The following is a 19,741-nucleotide window of genomic DNA, read 5'->3' as shown; positions in this document are numbered from 1 at the left end:
CAATCAAGCATTCTAAAACGTAATTAGAATATTAAACTGTGATTAGTTGATTTGCTTACGATCTTACGATTACGACTAAAATTTTTTCACGTGCAATGGCCTTTTCTCGTATATTAATGTGTGATCCAAAATGGCCGCAATGAGAATAATAGTAAATTCCGTTTGTTAACAATGTAAATGTTTCCTGATCGTTTGTATTATTTGACAGTTGCATAAGGTATGATTATATAAAAGTATAACCTATCTTAGCAAGTCATTTCTTCTTCTCAGGTGATAGTGTCATCTATGATAAAAGTTGAAAGAAATAACGTATTTGCTTAAGTTAACCTTAAAAGGTGCATGTGATTTCGAGGATCGACTAGAGAATATTTGAGATAAATCATTCACTGACCAGAAAAGCAACATTTTTCTTTTCTCAGAACCGTGCAACGAATCCAAAGAAACGATAAATCTCGAGCATTGAATCACTCATCACCGACCAATATCAGCGACAATGACAGTTGTGAAGGTTCTGGACGGCGGCTTTTCCGGGCAACTGTCACGTCACGTTGGCGCAAAAATCGATGGCGATCCGTTGTGGACGGCGCGATTTCTCGCTACCAATCCTGACGCTGTATATGCCACGCATTTGGACTTCCTGGGTGCCGGCGTCGATGTTATCGAAACCAATACTTATCAGGCGTCCGTGCCCGGCTTGATTAGATATCTAAACGTGAACGAACGTGAGAGCCTAGATCTGCTTGCCAAGGCCGTGGCTCAAGCGAAGAAGGCCGTGGATGTTTATACTCGAGAAACAGATAATCTTCGGAAGCCACATATCCGCACGAAACCCATGGTGGCTGGCTCTTGCGGTCCTTATGGCGCTTATTTGCATGATTCGTCAGAGTATACGGGTTCCTATGGGAAATCTGTATCTCGGCAAGAACTGATCGATTGGCACAGACCGCGCGTTCAAGCATTATTGGACGCCGGTGTCGATTTGTTGGCTCTGGAAACTATACCCTGTGTTGAGGAAGCGGAAGCTTTGCTGGAGCTATTGCGAGAATTTCCACATGCCCGTGCGTGGCTCTCGTTCTCCTGTCGAGACGGTCAGCTGTTGGCGGATGGTAGCATCTTCCAAGAAATAGCTGTGCGCTGTTACCGATCTTCGCCATCGCAGATTGTCGCGGTCGGTGTTAATTGCATCGATCCGAGGTACGTGACTTCCTTGTTAAAGGGAATCAACGCGAATGCATCATCGCGGGATTTCATTCCTCTGATAGTGTATCCTAACAGAGGCGGCAGTTGCTCCGCAACCGGTGAATGGACCGCAGTCCCGGATGATCATTCCTTGAATCTACCTATATCAGAATGGTTGGACATGGGAGTTCGATATATCGGTGGTTGTTGCAAGATCTTTGCGGAAGATATAAAAACGATTCGATCGGAAGTCGATCAGTATCACGCAAAAATCGCAGCAATGTGATTCCATTTATCGAGCTGATGCAATGATTTCCGAATTCGCATGATGCACATTTTTACGAATATTATTATATATGCTTATCAAAGTTTTTTCTCACTGTTGATTACTATAATTAAAGATAACGCGTGTTTATAATTAGCTGAAAATGGGCGTAAGTTTGAGAAGATTGAAGTTGATGTAATGTTTGTATGTCTGATGTGATCATTATAATATGAAAAACCTGTCGTGTGAACATCGATGCAATTGCATTATAATCAATAATTGTTTAAAACATAAGTACAATATTAATACAATATTTCATACAGCTATATTTTTAATTTTTATATTAATATTTACACACAATATATATTTCTATTTAAAAAAAATGTACATGATATATAAGATATATTTTTTTGAATAAAATTCTACTTATATTTTTTTTTTTAATATAACAGAAATATAAAAATATGTTGGTCTACATCGTGTATTTTATTCGGAACATGTGATTTATTTTTATCTATACTTAAAAAAAATATCTTTGGTTACAAAAACATATTTCAAAAATAAAACGCAACAACTCCCTGGCACATGAAAAATATTGATAACAATGTATTATTATCAAATGATCATAGAGATAAACACTATATATATTTTCTATATTACATTTTACAATAAATATTTATGTTATAAAAGGTCAAGCGATTTATTCAAAAAGGAGAGCGGATAAATAAAATTGCGTGGATATCGTCACACAGTATCTTCTCGTATCGTTGACCTTTCTCTCTGTCCCTGTCTATAAAAATACATACCTGTCAATAGAGCAATCGTGTTACATCAGCGACAGATAAGCACGTGACATGTGAGAGATAAACACAGATGATCTAGAGCACATGCGCAACAAGAGAATGCGGAAAATGCCTAAGATTTATCAATTTCTTTTGGTCTATTTTTTTATAGCTGAACTGGCTACACTAGTTCAGAGTTTATCTTTTTCTCTTCGCATTTAAAGAAGAAAGATAAGCTCTGAATTAGTGCAGCCAGTTTAACTATAAAGAACAGACTCAGTGTCTATCGTTGGTGACACGCACTTTGCTAATGATAGATTATCAAAACATAGCTGCTGTGATAACACCAAGTCATCCTCGATACAGTTGGCTCTGTAGCAATACGATCTGCAAAAGTTGTACCAGTAATCTTTTTACTTCTCGTGAAACGCATCAGTTACGTTTATGTGATCGACCGAGATTTCACGAAATCAAATTTGTAAAATAAAGGAAGAAAACATGTCGCAAATAAAAGTGCTGGATGCTGGCTTCTCTACGCAACTGTCCACCCATGTAGGTGAAAAAATCGATGGTGATCCTTTATGGACTGCACGCTTCCTCATAACTGATCCGAATGCTGTCTTCGCTACACACTTGGACTTCTTGCGAGCTGGCGCCGATATCATATTGACGAACACGTATCAAGCTACGATTAACGGTTTTATGAAATATTTGGACATCACCGAGGAAGAGAGTCTTCAGATAATTCGTAATGCGGTCGACTACGCTAAAGATGCCGTAAACGTTTATAATAAAGAAATAGAAGATGATGCAAACGTGGCGAACCGGAAACCGCTGATCGCTGGGTCTTGCGGACCTTACGGTGCCTCCTTACACGATGGCTCGGAATACACTGGTTCGTATTGCCCAAACGTGTCGCGAGAATTTTTGATCGATTGGCACAGGCCTCGTATACGCACATTGGTAGAGAAAGGTGTTGATCTATTGGCGATAGAAACAATACCCTGCGTTCGCGAGGCAGAAGCTTTAATCGATTTACTCAAGGAATTTCCGGATGTACACGCATGGTTGAGCTTCTCCTGTAGAAATGATGGAAAGAATATAGCGGATGGCAGCAACTTTCAGGAGATCGCCGTGAGATGTTACAAGAATGCACTCCCAGGACAAATATTAGCCGTCGGCATTAATTGTATTGCACCACAATACGTTACCACTTTGTTGAAGGGCATCAATCGAAGCGGTTCGGACGATTTTATACCATTGGTGGTGTATCCTAACAGTGGAGAAAAATACTTAGTATCCGAAGGATGGAAGAAGGAAGGAGAAGCTCCCTCTTTGCATGAATTTATTGACGAATGGCTGGATCTTGGCGTTTGCTATATTGGTGGATGTTGTAGAACATATGCTACAGATATAAAAAAAATACGATACAAAATAGATCAGCGGAAAACACAGGATATAGACTGATATTGATTACTGATATGAACTTTGCATTAAAAGTACCTATTAGTGTCTTCTATGACAATAAATTAACAATGCACATTGCGCCATAATATTTAATATTTTATGAAGCAAATTGCTTTGTAATTCTAACTATGTGCCATATCAACAAGATTTTAATAATCTTTTTATTTTGTATACAGAAAATAATTAAGCTTTTCGTATAAATTAAGCATTATTAATCTCACAAAAATGTATAAAATATATTTTTTACTTGTAATAAAATTATTATATGAAGACCTTGTAACACTTCCTCTTCCTTGGATTATAAAAAATTTATTATTATTGTATAATACTATTAGTTTTAATATTATTTATATCTTGAAAATCAAAATAATATTTTGTTTTAGGCTATTGTTTTTGACACTTTTATATCTTCTTAAAGTGATATACATATATTAAAACATTTTTTCAGATTAAATATAAATATTGTGTGTAAGTAATAATACATGGAAATTTAAAAAAGGTAAAATATTTAAAAAAAAATTTGATGATAAAATTTTTGACTTGTAATACACAATGAGATTCAATTTACTTTTAATTATATATTGTTTAAAACAACATTCAATAAGACAAAATAATTTCCAATGATAAATGATACAAATAGATGGAAACATAATGATACTAACATGTACAAATGAAATATAAAATAAATTTTGAATTTGAAATAACAAGAAACTTCATTTCGATATCTAAGGATTAATAACATGGATGTAAAAAAAAAAAAATAAAATTTTTTTTTTTATAAATGCACAATATTTTATGAAATACTGTTTTATAAATGTATCAATAATTATAATATATTTCATTGTTTCACAAATAATTGATACTTAGGTGATAATAATATAGTTTTTCATTATTAGAATCAAATTTATCGCATTTATTTTTCCAAAGATTTATCAATATATACTAAGTACTCGCCTATTGAATATGTACTATTTCCAATGTTGATTTCAATATTTTTTGTTTCTGTATTTACATTAAATATAGCATTAGGCGGAATCTCAGTTTTTCCCTTTAAAATATCCTCTGCTCCTGGTTTAATTCTTGGTCCCAGTAATGGGTCATCATACCGATATAACACGATGGAAGCAGGATCTAGATATAAATATAATTAATGCGGATTCTATATAGACAATGAACTTATTAATAGAAATTGTTATATACCCTTTAAGTGCTTATATTCTTTAACAATATATGATATAATATCTTCAACTGTATTCGCTGCAAATGAAACATTTACAGATAGTTCAAATAAACCACTGTAAATTTGTGGGTTAATCATGCGCATTGGAAGTGCAGGCTTTGTAGAAAAATTCATGTATGGAAACCCTGGAGAACATCCTTCCTTTGTCTTTTCTGGAGCTTTATCAGTATATTTTATAGCAATATGTTCAAGCTGACAATAAGAAACAAAAAAATAATAGATATATACATTAAAACAAATATAATAAACAAAAATTATATTCATTTCCTACCTCCAATGTTTTTTGAAGATATTTCTTGTTCTTTTCAAGTATCTCAAGCTCATTAAATTCAAGTGTTAAATCTAGAGCACTAATACCAATTGCTTCCATTTTCTCCTTTATAAATTGCGCGAATGGCATTACTTTTTTCATATATTTTTTCAACTCTTCTCTGTTTCCTAGTTCTGTAACGAGTACTTTATTATCTGGTAATTTATTCCCATTTTTCTGTAACGTAAACAAAAATATTAATGGACCAAAATTAATATTATATAAAATATTATTATGACTTACAAGATACATTTCTTTCATTGTCATAAGGACAATGTTTTGCCAAGGAAGATAAGTCTTGGCTACCCATATAATTCCTTGCTTAGGTTTCTCTATGTCACTATTTTTCTTTGAAGACTTCTTTGATGTATTGTAATTTTTCAGAAGATTTCTGAATGTGTGAGCAGCATCCATTAAATATTGGGATGATTTTATTAGAATTTCATCTATTTCTCCCACAACAGGCCATTTTTCATTGAATATGCTACAGGGCTAAATCACATTCTTCAATTATGTTTCTGCATAATGCAATATATAAATATTTACTTTAGCATTAAAACTTACTTTTTCTGTATTATTATGTATATATTTCCATATGTATTCGCAAATATGCGGGCAAATAGGAGCTAACATAATTGTTTGAATTTTTATATATTTCATAATAAGAGTTTTATTGTAATTTTCCATTTCACTTAATTGCAAATATTTATCTTTTGCTGCTTGAAATTCATAAAATCCTGTTCTCAATGCTTCCTTGTAAAGCATTTTCGAGTAATTTTCACCAGTTTCTCTTATTTTTAAGTTCATTTCGCTGCAATAAATGAATCATATATTTCAGTTTTATCTAATAATAAAACAACCATAAAAGAGAGACATACCTTTCAAAAACTTTGTCATGGAAAGTATATGACCACCCTTCTCTATAGTGCGCTTTTTCATAATTATCGTGTATTGCTTTGACCCAAGAAAGGAAATTATATAGTCTAAGAACACCTGCATCGGCTGAATTTTCAACAAAATTGGCATCTTCTATTGAATCACCAGAATCAGCTAGACAGAAACGAGTTCCGTCAGCCGAGTATTTTTCTATAGTTTCGGCAAGTGTTAAAAAATTGCCCTCCGATTTAGACATCTGTGTTGAAATATAACAATTAAAAAAATTTTACATAAAAAAAAAATTGTTTTAAAAATAATTATATATCATTACTTTTGAAGAATTTAGAAGCAGATGACCGTTTGCTCTTATTCCTTTTGGCCACAATTCAGGTTGATCCGGCCATATTGCTGTATGATTGTAAAGAAAATATGTGAGATGATTCTGTATCAGATCTTTTCCTGATACTCTCAAATCTACTGGATACCAATATTGAAATTCGCATCTCATTTGATCTAGAATTGTTTTATCTATACATGTTTCAGGAAAGTCAATATCTTTGAAAAAGATATAATCCCATACTTCTGGAGTCATTTGACTGGGTCTGACAAGAAACGATTAAATATTAGTATGCAATTATAGATAAAAATAATTTTATACATTACTTGTAATTTTGCTCACTTTATTTGATGTATAGTAAGTTCATCTCCTTTAAGATTTGCTTGCAAAAAATGTGCTATTGTATAGTATGCCATATAAATAGTAGAATCTGACAAAGATTCAATTAACCAGTTTTCGTCCCATGGTAATTTGGTACCTAAAAATTCAAGAATCAGAAGAATAGCTCTATTAACACAAAATAATTCTGCAAATTATATATTTACCAAGTCCATATTTTCTAGAGCATGCATGTTCATGTAACCAGTCAAAACATCCAAGGAAATTCTTTCTAACTTCATCATGAAAGGTATCAAGATTTTCTAAAGCCGTAAGTGTCTTTTTCTTCCAATTTTCTTCACCATAATCCAAATACCATTGATCACATAAAGCCACTACACATTCATCATTTGATCTTGAAATAATAGTTTTCTCTGGTTCATAATAGATTATAGCTTCACCATTATCAATTACTTCTTTTTGAATTAGTTTCTTGACATCTTGTACTTTTTTGCCTTTATGTGGACCTACTACTAATACACCATCATAAAATCCTTTCAGATATGCTATTTCCTTCGCTTTCATGAGTTGGACTTTATCATTTTGAGATTGAATCTTGAATTGGTTGTATAACGTTACTGCTAGTAAATTACCCAATTCTGGAACTTCAATTACAGGAATCTAATACAATAAAAATATACATTTAATGATTTTTATATTATTCACAATTAAGTAATAAATGCTATTCTTCTTACTGGATCATATGGCAGCACCATTTCATCAGTGATATTATACTTTTCTCTAAGTGGCCGTTTCTTTTTCAGATCTACTAATGCAGCATAATCATCAGGAGAGTCACTGGGCACAGAAGTTACAATTCCAGTACCCTTGTCTTCCTTTATTGTCAACATAGGTAATACATAGATCACCTTATTACTTGTGAGAGGAGATTCCAATGCTAATCCTAATAAATCCTACAAATATATAAACCTTTTATATTTAAAAAATCTTAAAATATAATTAATATAAGTTTCATAAATAAATAAATCGCACTTTGCCCGTGAGATTGTAAACAATATCTATCTTTCCCTCTTCTTTGAAGAAACCTTGATAGGACATATTTCTCGCTGCACGTTCTGTAGAAATATATATATCTCCACATGCTAAATTATATGCAATATATTTTATGTCTGGATGTACCCAACAGTTTGTTTGACCATACATTGTCTCTGGTCTCAAAGTTGCAGCTACGAGATAAACTGATTTATTACCAAAATTCCTGTAACAATATTTGCATTATATATTTGACAAAATTTAATATAGAACTTTAAATTATAAAAGTAATTCGATATAAAAAATATTACTTAATTTTTTGAGGACATTGCACTTTCATTTTGATCAATGTATATTCCTGTGGCCCAATGCCTTCACCAGAGGATCTATCATGATCCATACACGGTTGACCATCTTTTGGTGAATAAATAGTATATCTCTTTCCATATTTCACTTTATTCTTACATTTCAAATGATGAAATTGCCAACGGATGAAAGAATCATAAAATGGATTTACATCTGTTGTAATGAATGATCTTCGCCAATCCACCTATAGAACATTTCAAAGATATAGAGAATGAAAAAAAAAGACTATAAAAATAATTATTCCATTTTCTCTTACATGAAGACCAAAAGATTTTAAGTCATTGATAGCATGCTGTGGAAAGTAATCTAACCAATATGTAGTATCTACAAAATTCTTGATTTCCTCATCTTGTAAACCAAGGGACTGCATAATTTTCCATTGATATGTTGCTGAACCTGCTTTGGCAACTGCCTTACTCTAAAATTTATATCAATTAAGCTATATCTTTTTCAAAAATATGTGTCATTTTATTAGAATTATCTTTTTACCTTTTTTCCTTTGCTCTTATCCTTTAATACAACATCATCCATTTCATCCAGCTCAATCTTTTCAGGAGATTTACTTTTATCTTTTAGCACATCATCTACTTTTTCTTCCAATATCTGATTGTCTTCAGGAAATTTTGGAGGATAGCCATATATTTCTATTTCTCTCTTTAGTTTATCAGCACTTGTTTTAATAGGCATACCAGTGCAGTGAAAGCCAAAAGGAAATAGTACTTTCTTTCCCAAGAAACAATTGTATCGAATGGCAAACTAACAAATATATTTAAGTTTTATTATTCATATTTACAACAAATTTAAAAAAAAAAACAGTATAAATTAATATGTAAAAATATACATATACAAAAATATGAAAAAGGAATATAGAAAAATATATATATATATATATATATATATACCTCACATTTTGATATTGAGAAAGCATGACCCAAATGAAGACGCCCATTCATATAAGGATATGGAAAGGTCGCAAAAAATTTTTCATTGGGTGATTGCTTAATGTGGACAGTGCTCGTTTCGTGAAATTTCCATTTTTCCCAATATGCTTGTATCTCTTCCTCAATTTCTTTAAGGCAATCAACTTTACATCGCTTATATTTTCCTGCTTCCTTTTCATCCTCCTACATAAGATATTACTCTTTTAGCAATTAATTTAACATTTAATTAATAATGTATAGTGTTAGAAGTAGGCATATTGAACAACATAATTATTTTATTTTATTTATGACAATTTAGAATTGATTGAAAATACCGGTACTTTAATGGTTAGGGTACACGCGCGAATATTTGTATATATCAATATTTGACAAAAATAGCGAATTTCAATTTAATAATGCATTTTTGAGACTTACCTCTTTAATTACAGATGTGTACATTTTAAATAGAAATAATTAAATATTACATATGTTCTCATGCATTACACGAGGTCGAATCTTGAATATCGAACGGTCAAACCACGAACCAAAGAGAAAGAGAAGTCTTCTTCTCCTTTATTAGAATCCCTATCTTGAGTATATAAAAAGCGTATCCACATCCACGAAAAATTATGATGTGTGCGATGGCCGCTCTCAGGTTTTTGTCTACTCATAGTTATTCAAATGAAATATGGAATAATATAAATTTATTTATAATATATTCTCTCTCTCTCTCTTTCTCTTTCTCTTTGTCTCAGTATATATGAAAAAGTATGATGAAATAATTGCAATTATATGATGATGCAATATATTTCTTTTGTCGATAAGACAAAATGCTGACAAAGATACAGCAAGATACAGACATTTGATTGCTGAATAATGATTTATATATAATTTTCCTTGAAATATAAAGATGTTTATTAGACAGTTGATTTACATATATGTTCCTTGTAAACAATTTGAAATAATTAATAAACATAGAATATAAAAACTAAATTTAGTTAATATACTAAACTTTTTCAATATCATATATCAGTACAAGAAATAAAACTAATGTGTTTATCACATATATAAAAGAAAATAAAAATTTTAATATATATTAAAATCCTTTTCTAATCATATTATAAACTTTATATTAAAAGATACAGATTTTATATATATTTATTTTTTGAAAAATATTTTATAATTTCGTTTTATCTAATTAAGAGTATAGCTATATACCTGTATATATTCTCATCCTTTTACTTTGTTATCAATAGACTTTAAACTTAGAACAGCAAATTTTTTTTAAAACAATTACAGCAGCTTCATAAGAAAATTAAAAATAATGCCATAAAATAAAATTAAAAAATCTATAAAAAAAAATTAAAAAAAATTAAAAAATTATATAAATATTAATTCTTTTGAAATTATAATTACAAATTTCAATAAAAAAAAATTTTATTTTTTGGAAAAAAATAACTTCTTTTTTACGCTTTATGTAATCAAAAAGTGAAAATACTTATTGTATTTGCTATTATCTTTTTACATTCGTGCAACAGGTTTTAAACCTAACAAAGCAAAGCATTTCTCTAAAACAATTGCGGTAGCTTCTGTGAGCAAAATACGTCCCATATGTACTTTTACAATTTCTCCAGCTTGATTCTTTTCCACACAATAGCATTTATCATAAAATTCTGCAAATGCGCATGAAATCTCGTAACAAAATTCGCATAATGGATGCAAGTACATATGTTCACTGATGTCAAGAACTATATCAGGAAACTTTAACAATATTTTGGCTAGTTTCCATTCTTTTTCGTGCTCCAATGAAATTGGAGTATCGTGCGCGTATTTTCGCAATTCATCTTGTGTGATTTTCGCCGTTCTAGCAATAGAACGAATTCGAGTTAGAGCATACAATAAATATACGGCTGTATTGCCTTTATCTTCTAACATTTTGTCGAATGAAAATACATATTCATGATTTCTGTTGTGCAACAAATCGGCATATTTTATACAGCCATATGCCACGGATTCTTGAGCCATTTTCAGTTCTTCTTCCGATAATACTTTGTCACGTTCTTTCTCTTTCAACTTTTCCAGTGTCCTCTTCAAACCTAGGCAAAATAAAATAATAATAAAATAAAAAATAACGATATTAAATTGTAATTAAGAGATGTAATTAAGAGTGCTTTATTACCTTCATCTAATAGTTCGGCAAGTTTTACAGTGTCACCAGACCGTGTTTTAAATTTTTTCTTATCTTCCCCTAAGACAACGCCAAAACCAACATGATTCATTCTGTGGAAACTTTTTAAGATGCCTGCCTTTTTAGCACAACTTTCTAACATTTGAAAATGCAAAGACTGGCCAGCATCTGTCACGTATATCAACTGTAAAATTATGAAGATTTTGTTATAGAGTAATCTGTTGACATTCTGAATAGTAACATGTTTCACATTTACAGTATAAATATACATGATACTTACCCAATCTGCCCTTTCCTCTTCAACGCGTTGTTTAAGAGCAGCCATGTCTGATGTATCATATGTAAAACCGCCATCAGATTTTATTATAGTTAAAGGTATTCCAACACCATGTTTTTCTCCCCACATCACCTTTCGCCCATTATCTTCTTCTAATAAATTTTTTGATTCTAGATCTTTGACTATTAATTCCATATACTTTTGATAAAATGATTCACCTCTCTCTATTAATTTGATATCTAGTTGAGTATACACTTTCTCAAATTCTGTATCAAACAAAGGAATAATTATTTTAAAATGGTTGTCTTTTATAATCAAAATTATTAAACACAACTGATAAGAGCTCCATTTACCTTGTCTAGATACATCACATATCATCTTCCATGCTTTTGTTATATCTGGTTCAAAAGCTTGTAATTTAACAACGCATTCGTATGCACGTTTCTTGAATTCTTCATCCGAATCAAATCTGATTTTAGATTCTTTATAGAAAGCCTATGCACAAATATATAAATGATCAATATATTTGCTTCTACAATAATTGTAACATTATTGCTAAAAATATTAAGCATAAAAATATGATTATATAGTTACTTGAAGATCTTGAATTGCAGGAGCGACAGTGGAATAATTGGGAAACTTATCTTGAAGGTGGGCTATTAACATACCAAACTGTGTACCCCAGTCGCCTATGTGATTGAGTCTCAATACATCGTGTCCTAAGTATTCAAGTAACTTTGAAATACTATCTCCAATGATAGTAGATCTTAAGTGTCCTACATGCATTTCTTTGGCAATATTGGGACTGGAAAAATCCACAATCACCCTTTTCTTTTTGACATAGGGTGGAGGGACGTCGCCGATCTTCAGCCAATTGCTTAAAGTAAGTTGCCCAAATTTACGTTTTAAGTATATATTTATAAATCCCGCACCAGCTACTTCATATTTATCGACAAGAGGAGATTCTTCCAGCTTGGATATAATGTTATTAGCAACAATGCGTGGAGTTACTTTATTACCTGCAATAATTATGTTTAATATATGTATAATTATGTTTATGATATATATATATATATATATATATATATATATATATTTATATTTTGCTTTGCTATTATATATATATATACATTTTGTTAAATAAAATATTATGAAGTTTTTTTACCAGAACTACTCAGTTGTTGTGCTAAAGGCATAGCACTATTACATTGATAATCTCCAAATTTGGGATTATTGCTAATAGTCACTATTATTGGTGGATTTAATACATCAGGATAAGCAGCAGTGATAGCCTTCCGAAAGATTTCACAAAGAGTATTATTTATGCTGATTACATTGCTTTGAGATATGTTAGGCATTGCTGATGTTTTGTTTCTTTCTGCTTCTATAGTCTAAGAAAAATAATTAGAAAAACAAATATACTTATTAGAAAAAGTTTTAAATAGAAATTTTCTCAATTACAATAATATGTAAAGTTTGGATAGTTGGCAGAAGCTGTGTTCATCAGAATTCACTATCAGAGAGAGTACTGGAAATTTATAATATACATTATGTGAACTATAGTTTACCAGTACTGATAGTTTTTTGAAACAGCCGAAAACTTACCCTTGTAAGTATTGCTATTCTGTGCTTCAGCTTGATATTCTCTTGTTGTAATTTCTCAAACTCCTCCTTACTTACGCCAGAAACAATCTGCGAAGTACTATTCATGATATTCTGATACAACCATTCTATTTGTTGTTTTAAATGGGCTATCTCTTTTTCCTGCAATATTGAATATTGAATATGTGTATAAGTTGTATAACCTCATAGTACGCGATCTGCATTAATCCACGTTGTAACGGAATAACGTGGGAATATTAGAAATAAATCGAAGTATTTACCGCTGCAGTTGTTCGTTCCTCAAATATTTGCCAATTCGATATTATTTGTTTAATTTCAGACATTATTTCTTTAACTTTTATCGAGAAATAACCACGTGGTTAGTTTAAACAGGTACCGCTGGCACAAAACACCTTGCGAATCAAAAGAACATATATGACAACGTATATATTGAAGAACTCGTACAATTTTTATAATTTTATTATTATATATTTTTGATTGTTTTTTATTTTATGAAATTAATCCGGATCAGCAATGTCATTTGAATCAAATTCTTTAATCAATTTAAAATCTTTTCTTATATAAAAAAAAAGTCGAAATAAAAATCATTATTTATTCCAACTTTCAATTTTTTTTTATCACATTAAAAATAAACTTAAAATTAAAATTTTATTAAAGTCTATCCCGTCGAAAATTCAAATTCCATTTTTTATTATTTGTTTGACTCTTTAAGGTTTTGCGAAATATTTTTCCTTTCATATATCATATATATATACATATATATATATATATATATATATATCTTTTCTTTTTTTTATATCTATTCAATATAATTTAAAGAGGGAGATCATGTTGTTCATTTTATCCTTAATAACTTCATCTTTTATATTTTGCTTTGCTATTATATTTTAATTCCCGCACATAAAATAAAAATGTGCGCATGATTAATATAAAAGAAAAATTTAATCCATGAATGGAATAGCATTTGAATGACCAATCAGCAGAAAAAGCAAAGATTTTTTTTGTCCTGATGGGTTAATTAAACGTTACTCACTTTACCCCACGAGTAGGATATCTGAACGCACCCTAAAACGATCATAGCAAAGTGAACAAATTTGAAAGCGATATCTGAATGTAGAAATAAATTTAGAAAATTAAAGATACGGAAATAAAGAAACGTAAGTACGCAAAATGTATAATTTAATAGAATATCAATAAATTATATTTAATTGCAAATAATGAAAAAATATATATTATTTAATAATGAGATATTTGATTTTGAGATAAAAAGAAAGAGGAAGAGAAGAGAGGAAGAAAAAATGTTACGAAAAATATATTATATATATATATATAGCAAAGATGCAGCTAAAATACAATCTCGTTTTATATCAATCATTTATTTTCTCCATACAAATTATAAACATGTTTTTCAAATACTGTACATATATACTGAGTTCTATTATACTTTTAAACCTCTAATTTTAATGATATATCATTTTATTTATTTTCATTTACTCGTTAAAACAACTACTTTGATCCTCATTTCGTTTCATTTATGATAATATACAAGTAGATCTTATTTCCTTTTTTTCATTCAATCAATATTTTTTATATTCGTCCTTACGATCAAGCTCAATTCTTTGATATGGCAGTTCCAGGATATGAATAAATAGAAGAATTCCAAATTTAAAAGCTGCAATTCCTCTAATTTGCCGAATTAGTTAGCTGGATTGTGTATTTGTTGCAATTAATACTTTCATATAGATAAAAAAAAATAAATTTAATAAGTGAAATATGCAGTTTAAAATACAATTACGAGTTTATGCTTTTTCATATTTAATAACAAAAACGTTAAGCACAAAATATTAGTTGTAAATTGTTAGATATATTCATTCATCCACTTATATAACTTTTTTATTATAATTAAATATGAAAAATATATTTCATAAAATAAGAAATATGTATTTTCCATTTTTACTAAAAAAAAATTACTCGATAACATATATAAATAAAATACAATTTGAGTAATTGTTTTGTTTCTTAATCTTCTTGTATATAAATATAATTTATAACATGCATATTTTTTATTTAATATTTAGTGCTGACTCAGACTACATGCAGAACGAAGATATAAGTTGAACATCAAAATCTATTTTCCTGCAAAATATCTGTAAAAGTTTGTAGAAATCATGATCTCTATGAAAGTATTGATTTTTGCATACTATTATTTCAAAATGTGAAATTGGATTCATAATGAATTGTAAGCAAAAGTTTCTCTTTTGCGATAGTACTTATTACAAAAATGTAACTGCTGGAACTTGAACAATTTCTCATGGTCTTTGTGTAAATATATACAAAGATATTTAACAAATTTGAATCAATCGATCGATCGTATCGTATATATTGTGTACAGTGCGAGTTATCTCTTTTTCTTCTTTTTCTTAATCTACTTCTGCATTTTGTATCTTTTTGTCGGGCCTCGATTTTCGATATCATCAATATAGAGTGAAAGAGTACTATTTTCTATCTTCACAGAAGACATAGATAAATATATATTTTCATAATCTTTTCTTATAAATGTAATTCGCTTATTTTAAAATTATTACGCTTAAATGTCAATAATATTAGTGTCGGTGCTCCTTTTTTCCAATTTCATACTCCTTCCTTTTTTGAATTTTACAAAATAAAAATCTACACAATCAAATATCTGTGAGTATCTTCCAAAGATATTGCGCAATTTTGGAAATAACAATACATTATTAAGCAATTCGATATGTAACCACGAGACGTCGTCTTGTTCATTATAGATATGTAACACTGTAAAACATTACACATGTTGTATTTATCGAAACGACTAAAAATTGTAAAATAAAAAAACTTTATTTTTCAATAAAGATACTAAAATAAAATATTACAAAAAAAAGAACATCCATGTAAAGCGTGATCGTGGTTACAATTCCAGTTTGATATGCAAGCGATTTTGCAAAAAATCACAATTTATATTGTCAAAAGAATATAAGTAATAAAAAAAAAAACAATATGAGATGACTTTCTACTGGCTACTAGTGTTCATTTGATAAAAATATTATGAAGAATAACCCTCAAGAATCAATAGATATATTGTCAAAGAGTAAAGAAAAGAGGGAGTTACTCTCTTATTTATTTATTTACTTATCTTTTTTTATTTATACTTATCTTTTTCTACTTCTGAGAGTTACTTTCAAATGAACACCAAGCTTATATATATAAAAAAAAAGAAAAAAAAACGGTAACAATAAGTAAAAGATATGTGAAAGCTGCCAGTTTAAAAAAAAAAAACATTCACGTATCAATTAAATATAAATTCCTTTCTACTCCAGTCAACCATATAGTAAATTCACTTTTCACCCCAAATAAAAAGCGACATATTTCTGACTAAAAGAGATCAAAATACATTGCCACTTGTTCCATAAAAGTTAATTAAAGTAAGAATACAGTAAATAATATTTTCTTAAAATATACACAATCTTTCCTTGCTTATATTTTACTTGATAGGCAAGTTTTGTTTCAGAAACACACAACAGATCGGATTACAAAATAAGTAAAAATTTTCTGTGCATTTATACACATAATTATCTATACGAGAGATGCGATTAAATAAAGTCAGCTGCAGGGTATGGTCCTCTACTCGTTTAAACAATTGCCACTGAATTCATGAAAAATCTCTGTATTCAAGTTCTCTATGGTCCATGTATGTGAAGAAACGCATAAATTATATTATTAAGTACGAAATATTTTTGCAGTGTGGGACATTGTCTTATCAATGCTCTGTAAAATACTTTTAACTTACAGAGATTTTTGCAGAGTTGTATTGAAATCAAACGATCGAACGATATATTGTAATTTAAATGTCAATGTTTCATACCACTATAACAATTGTCAAATGTATGTGTGTGTGTCTTATTTTACATTTTTCGAGATAGATTTCAATACACTCCTGGTGAAAAATGCCAAGGTTAGGTTTCAGAGAGATCTAAGTCCTTATCACATAGCTATATTCCATGATGGTGACCTATTCTTCTATTTGTAATCGATGTAATCTGATATAACGCTTGGTAAATGTGTAGTAGAAAGATAAAAACAAATGAAGTACACTAAATAAGAAAAATCATTCATCAATAAGAACTATAGCAAATGATCTTAAAATACAAAGTAAGGCGATTATAAGAAATACAAACACATCCCTCTAACCTAAGTGTCGCTGCCTAATCAGAGTGGGTGGGTTTGCACAGTAAAGTGCATTTAAAAGAAATTTGAATTTTTAAAATATATAAAAATGATCATCATTCTTCTTTTCCACTGATCATTAAATGTTAATGATCGTTGCAGCAAACATTTTCACAATGATACTAATTCTTAAAAAACAGTTTTGCAATAGAGCTTAAAAAAACACATTGTTGATGTACGATGTTTCATTTTTCGTGTTTTTGATCTAATTCTGATAAAAACAATATAATCATAGTGTAATTTACGGTACTTAAAAAGTCGTAATGGCATATCTCTCAATTAAACCTCCTTTCTTTAAAACTTAGAAATCACTTAGATAACTTTATACACGTTCATTTATAACAATGTAAATCGTAATCATTGCATTAATATTTAACATATATATTCTTATACATAATATATGTATATCTGTGTGTGGATGTCTTGTCTCGCGGTTCTCTATCGTCTAATTTAATAATAAAACTATAATACTAAATCATGTTGGGGTACCATGCCTTTCCGAGATCAGAGTCTGTTTCTTTGTTTTCTTGTTCTTGTTACATCACTTATATTTCTTTACATAGTTTTATACCAAAATTTATTGTCGATTTTAACTTAATTTATTATATCCCCTTTATTAAAAGCTCGACGAATTCGTCGATTAAATGGATGATGTGTAATCGCGCGATCATAAAATATATATGCGATATTTTTTATATCTATTTTATTATAAAATTTATAACTGTGATATATCTTAAAGACATTGTCTCTAACGTATCTGCAAGAATCTCTTCTTACAATACGTTACACAAATACTTAGAGACTTAATAAGTTATTAAAAGTATAAACTTTGAATCAAACTCAAGCTCGGGCTGGCCAGTACTCTATTGTATGTGTGCGTGTGTGTGCATGTGTGTGTATATGTGTGTGTACATATATATGTGTATAAGGTCCTCTTTAAGGAGTTTCAAGGAAAACATTCGCAATATATTTTGTCTATCTTATTTTGCAGCATCACAAAACATGCAAAAATTATAGAGGTAAAAATGAGACTTTTGTAGCAATTAAAATATTTATTACGTAATACTTAAGGTTATCATCTTTAATTAAATCTCTCAGATTTAACTTTGTCCCTTAGCATTCACAACCAGTTTATAAGCAACTGAAATATTGTTTGATTTTTAATCAAAACTATTTTTTAATAAAACTATATTTTTCATTGATTAATATTTAAATTAAAAAAAAAATTAATATATTTATTATTAAAAAATTCGTAATATATAAGAGTATGTCTGAGTGTAGACAAAATTATATCATACCAATAGTTCAATTCATCCAGATTGTATATCAAGGATATATATTCTATTTATGACACTCATTAATTACCCAATATTTACACTTGTTTATAGAATAATTTCTCTAATACCATCGAATATTTTCCGTAGAAACTCACCCAACTATGGACACGAAAATATTTCTGTTTAAGTGTAAGCATGTTGTATTATATCCATGTATTCATGCAATATATCGCGCACGCAATGTACAATCGAATTTTTCTATTTTAATTTTTTCTCTATGTTGAACGAGTTGTTTTTCTTTAAGATAAATTTCTCTTCTTTCTTGCTTTCCCATTATATTACATTATATTTGCGTTAGAATGAGAAAGCGAGTGAAAGACAGAGTTCATATTATAAAATTTAATAAAAGAAATACTAACTTCCAATGATTTAAGAATAGAGAAAATCGATTGGGATATATATGTATACATTTTTATAATGTCATTGTGTACGTGTATGTATGTGTGCGTGTGTGTGTGTGTCTTTTTTGTGTGTGTATACTTATGGATGATCTTTATGTGATGGTAGGCACTGATGGGGGTGGATGGCTGCATGGCGAGCAGGTTCAAGCAGGCTAGTCTTGGACCAATCTGTATATGTGATGCTGAGCACCATGTTCAGATGTCGATACTTCGAACACGTATGCTGTGCACAATAATGTTTCCTGCGTATCCCTATTCGTAACAACCTGAGAAGATAAGAGATAGAAAGTGAGAAAAATATCATTTATTTTTTAATTCTTACAATGCAAATTTAACTACTTATAATTCTGATTCTTTTGGAAACCATTATGTTTTATTTGATATAAAATCAGATATATATTACAAGCAAATAATTAAAATTCTCGAAAATCGTTGAGTCCAATAAAATACTCTTTATATTTTAATCGTAAAAATTATAAGAATTGTAAAACCAGAAACATTAGTCTAAAATTAATAAAATTCGTGGGTATACTTTGACGTACGCGCAATTGAATTAA

The 19,741-nt window shown here is 29.7% G+C and overlaps 5 protein-coding genes across 15 annotated transcripts in view; 2 read left to right on the top strand and 3 right to left on the bottom strand.

The window, feature by feature from the left end:
- Positions 1–57: 57 nt before the first annotated feature.
- LOC126858783 (homocysteine S-methyltransferase YbgG-like) lies at positions 58–1,802 on the top strand. Of its 2 annotated transcripts, none has more exons than XM_050609357.1 (2): positions 58–217; positions 420–1,801. In XM_050609357.1, exon 2 carries the CDS (start codon positions 494–496, stop codon positions 1,463–1,465), a length of 972 nt encoding a protein of 323 aa, XP_050465314.1. In that variant the 5' UTR covers positions 58–217; positions 420–493; the 3' UTR covers positions 1,466–1,801. The 2 variants fall into 2 exon arrangements, with proteins under 2 accessions (XP_050465314.1, XP_050465315.1); XM_050609358.1 differs by having other exon boundaries at positions 75–173; positions 271–1,802.
- A 647-nt stretch (positions 1,803–2,449) lies between these two features.
- On the top strand, positions 2,450–3,704 carry LOC126858784 (homocysteine S-methyltransferase YbgG-like). The gene has a single exon (XM_050609359.1). It carries the CDS (start codon positions 2,725–2,727, stop codon positions 3,691–3,693), a length of 969 nt encoding a protein of 322 aa, XP_050465316.1. The 5' UTR covers positions 2,450–2,724; the 3' UTR covers positions 3,694–3,704.
- Positions 3,674–9,818, bottom strand: LOC126858748 (leucine--tRNA ligase, cytoplasmic). 2 transcript variants are annotated; one of them, XM_050609264.1, is made up of 16 exons: positions 9,549–9,818; positions 9,096–9,317; positions 8,683–8,949; positions 8,450–8,611; positions 8,139–8,377; positions 7,828–8,053; positions 7,530–7,748; positions 7,002–7,455; positions 6,799–6,934; positions 6,451–6,721; positions 6,122–6,375; positions 5,808–6,054; positions 5,487–5,735; positions 5,205–5,420; positions 4,894–5,125; positions 3,674–4,824 (listed from the first exon to the last, which is right to left on the bottom strand). In XM_050609264.1, the coding sequence occupies exons 1-16, from the start codon at positions 9,570–9,572 to the stop codon at positions 4,607–4,609; spliced, it is 3,636 nt and encodes a 1,211-aa protein (XP_050465221.1). In that variant the 5' UTR covers positions 9,573–9,818; the 3' UTR covers positions 3,674–4,606. The 2 variants fall into 2 exon arrangements, with proteins under 2 accessions (XP_050465221.1, XP_050465222.1); XM_050609265.1 differs by lacking the exon at positions 9,549–9,818 and having other exon boundaries at positions 9,101–9,279.
- Positions 9,819–10,004: 186 nt separating this feature from the next.
- LOC126858757 (arginine--tRNA ligase, cytoplasmic) lies at positions 10,005–13,598 on the bottom strand. 2 transcript variants are annotated; one of them, XM_050609292.1, is made up of 8 exons: positions 13,462–13,598; positions 13,184–13,342; positions 12,744–12,969; positions 12,173–12,597; positions 11,932–12,073; positions 11,582–11,844; positions 11,293–11,485; positions 10,005–11,209 (listed from the first exon to the last, which is right to left on the bottom strand). In XM_050609292.1, exons 1-8 carry the CDS (start codon positions 13,522–13,524, stop codon positions 10,635–10,637), a joined length of 2,046 nt encoding a protein of 681 aa, XP_050465249.1. In that variant the 5' UTR covers positions 13,525–13,598; the 3' UTR covers positions 10,005–10,634. The 2 variants fall into 2 exon arrangements, with proteins under 2 accessions (XP_050465249.1, XP_050465250.1); XM_050609293.1 differs by lacking the exon at positions 13,462–13,598 and adding an exon at positions 13,040–13,106 and having other exon boundaries at positions 13,184–13,330.
- Positions 13,599–14,556: 958 nt separating this feature from the next.
- LOC126858772 (protein scalloped) overlaps positions 14,557–19,741 on the bottom strand; it is a 157,007-nt gene continuing 151,822 nt past the window's right edge. For all 8 annotated transcript variants that reach the window (XM_050609324.1, XM_050609329.1, XM_050609332.1 and 5 more), the window contains one exon: positions 14,557–19,450. In XM_050609324.1, coding sequence (XP_050465281.1) covers positions 19,337–19,450 — 114 coding nt within the window. In that variant the 3' untranslated portion in view covers positions 14,557–19,336. The remainder of the gene's footprint in view (positions 19,451–19,741) is intronic.

Source organism: Cataglyphis hispanica, chromosome 2 (assembly GCF_021464435.1).
Source record: "Cataglyphis hispanica isolate Lineage 1 chromosome 2, ULB_Chis1_1.0, whole genome shotgun sequence".
NCBI classification, from domain to species: domain Eukaryota; kingdom Metazoa; phylum Arthropoda; class Insecta; order Hymenoptera; family Formicidae; genus Cataglyphis; species Cataglyphis hispanica.
This window is presented reverse-complemented; position numbering and strand designations above follow the sequence as displayed.

Coding starts and splice junctions, on each gene's coding strand:
- LOC126858783 (XM_050609358.1), top strand. CDS start 494: ATGACAGTTGTGAAGGTTCTGGACGGCGGCTTTTCCGGGCAACTGTCA.
- LOC126858784 (XM_050609359.1), top strand. CDS start 2,725: ATGTCGCAAATAAAAGTGCTGGATGCTGGCTTCTCTACGCAACTGTCC.
- LOC126858748 (XM_050609264.1), bottom strand. CDS start 9,572: ATGTACACATCTGTAATTAAAGAG. Junction 8,612..8,682: donor ATAAGAGCAAAGGAAAAAAG/GTAAAAAGATAA, acceptor TATAAATTTTAG/AGTAAGGCAGTTGCCAAAGC. Junction 5,126..5,204: donor ATCTTCAAAAAACATTGGAG/GTAGGAAATGAA, acceptor TCTTATTGTCAG/CTTGAACATATTGCTATAAA.
- LOC126858757 (XM_050609292.1), bottom strand. CDS start 13,524: ATGTCTGAAATTAAACAAATAATATCGAATTGGCAAATATTTGAGGAA. Junction 12,598..12,743: donor ACAACAACTGAGTAGTTCTG/GTAAAAAAACTT, acceptor TAATTATTGCAG/GTAATAAAGTAACTCCACGC. Junction 12,074..12,172: donor CTGCAATTCAAGATCTTCAA/GTAACTATATAA, acceptor ATTTGTGCATAG/GCTTTCTATAAAGAATCTAA.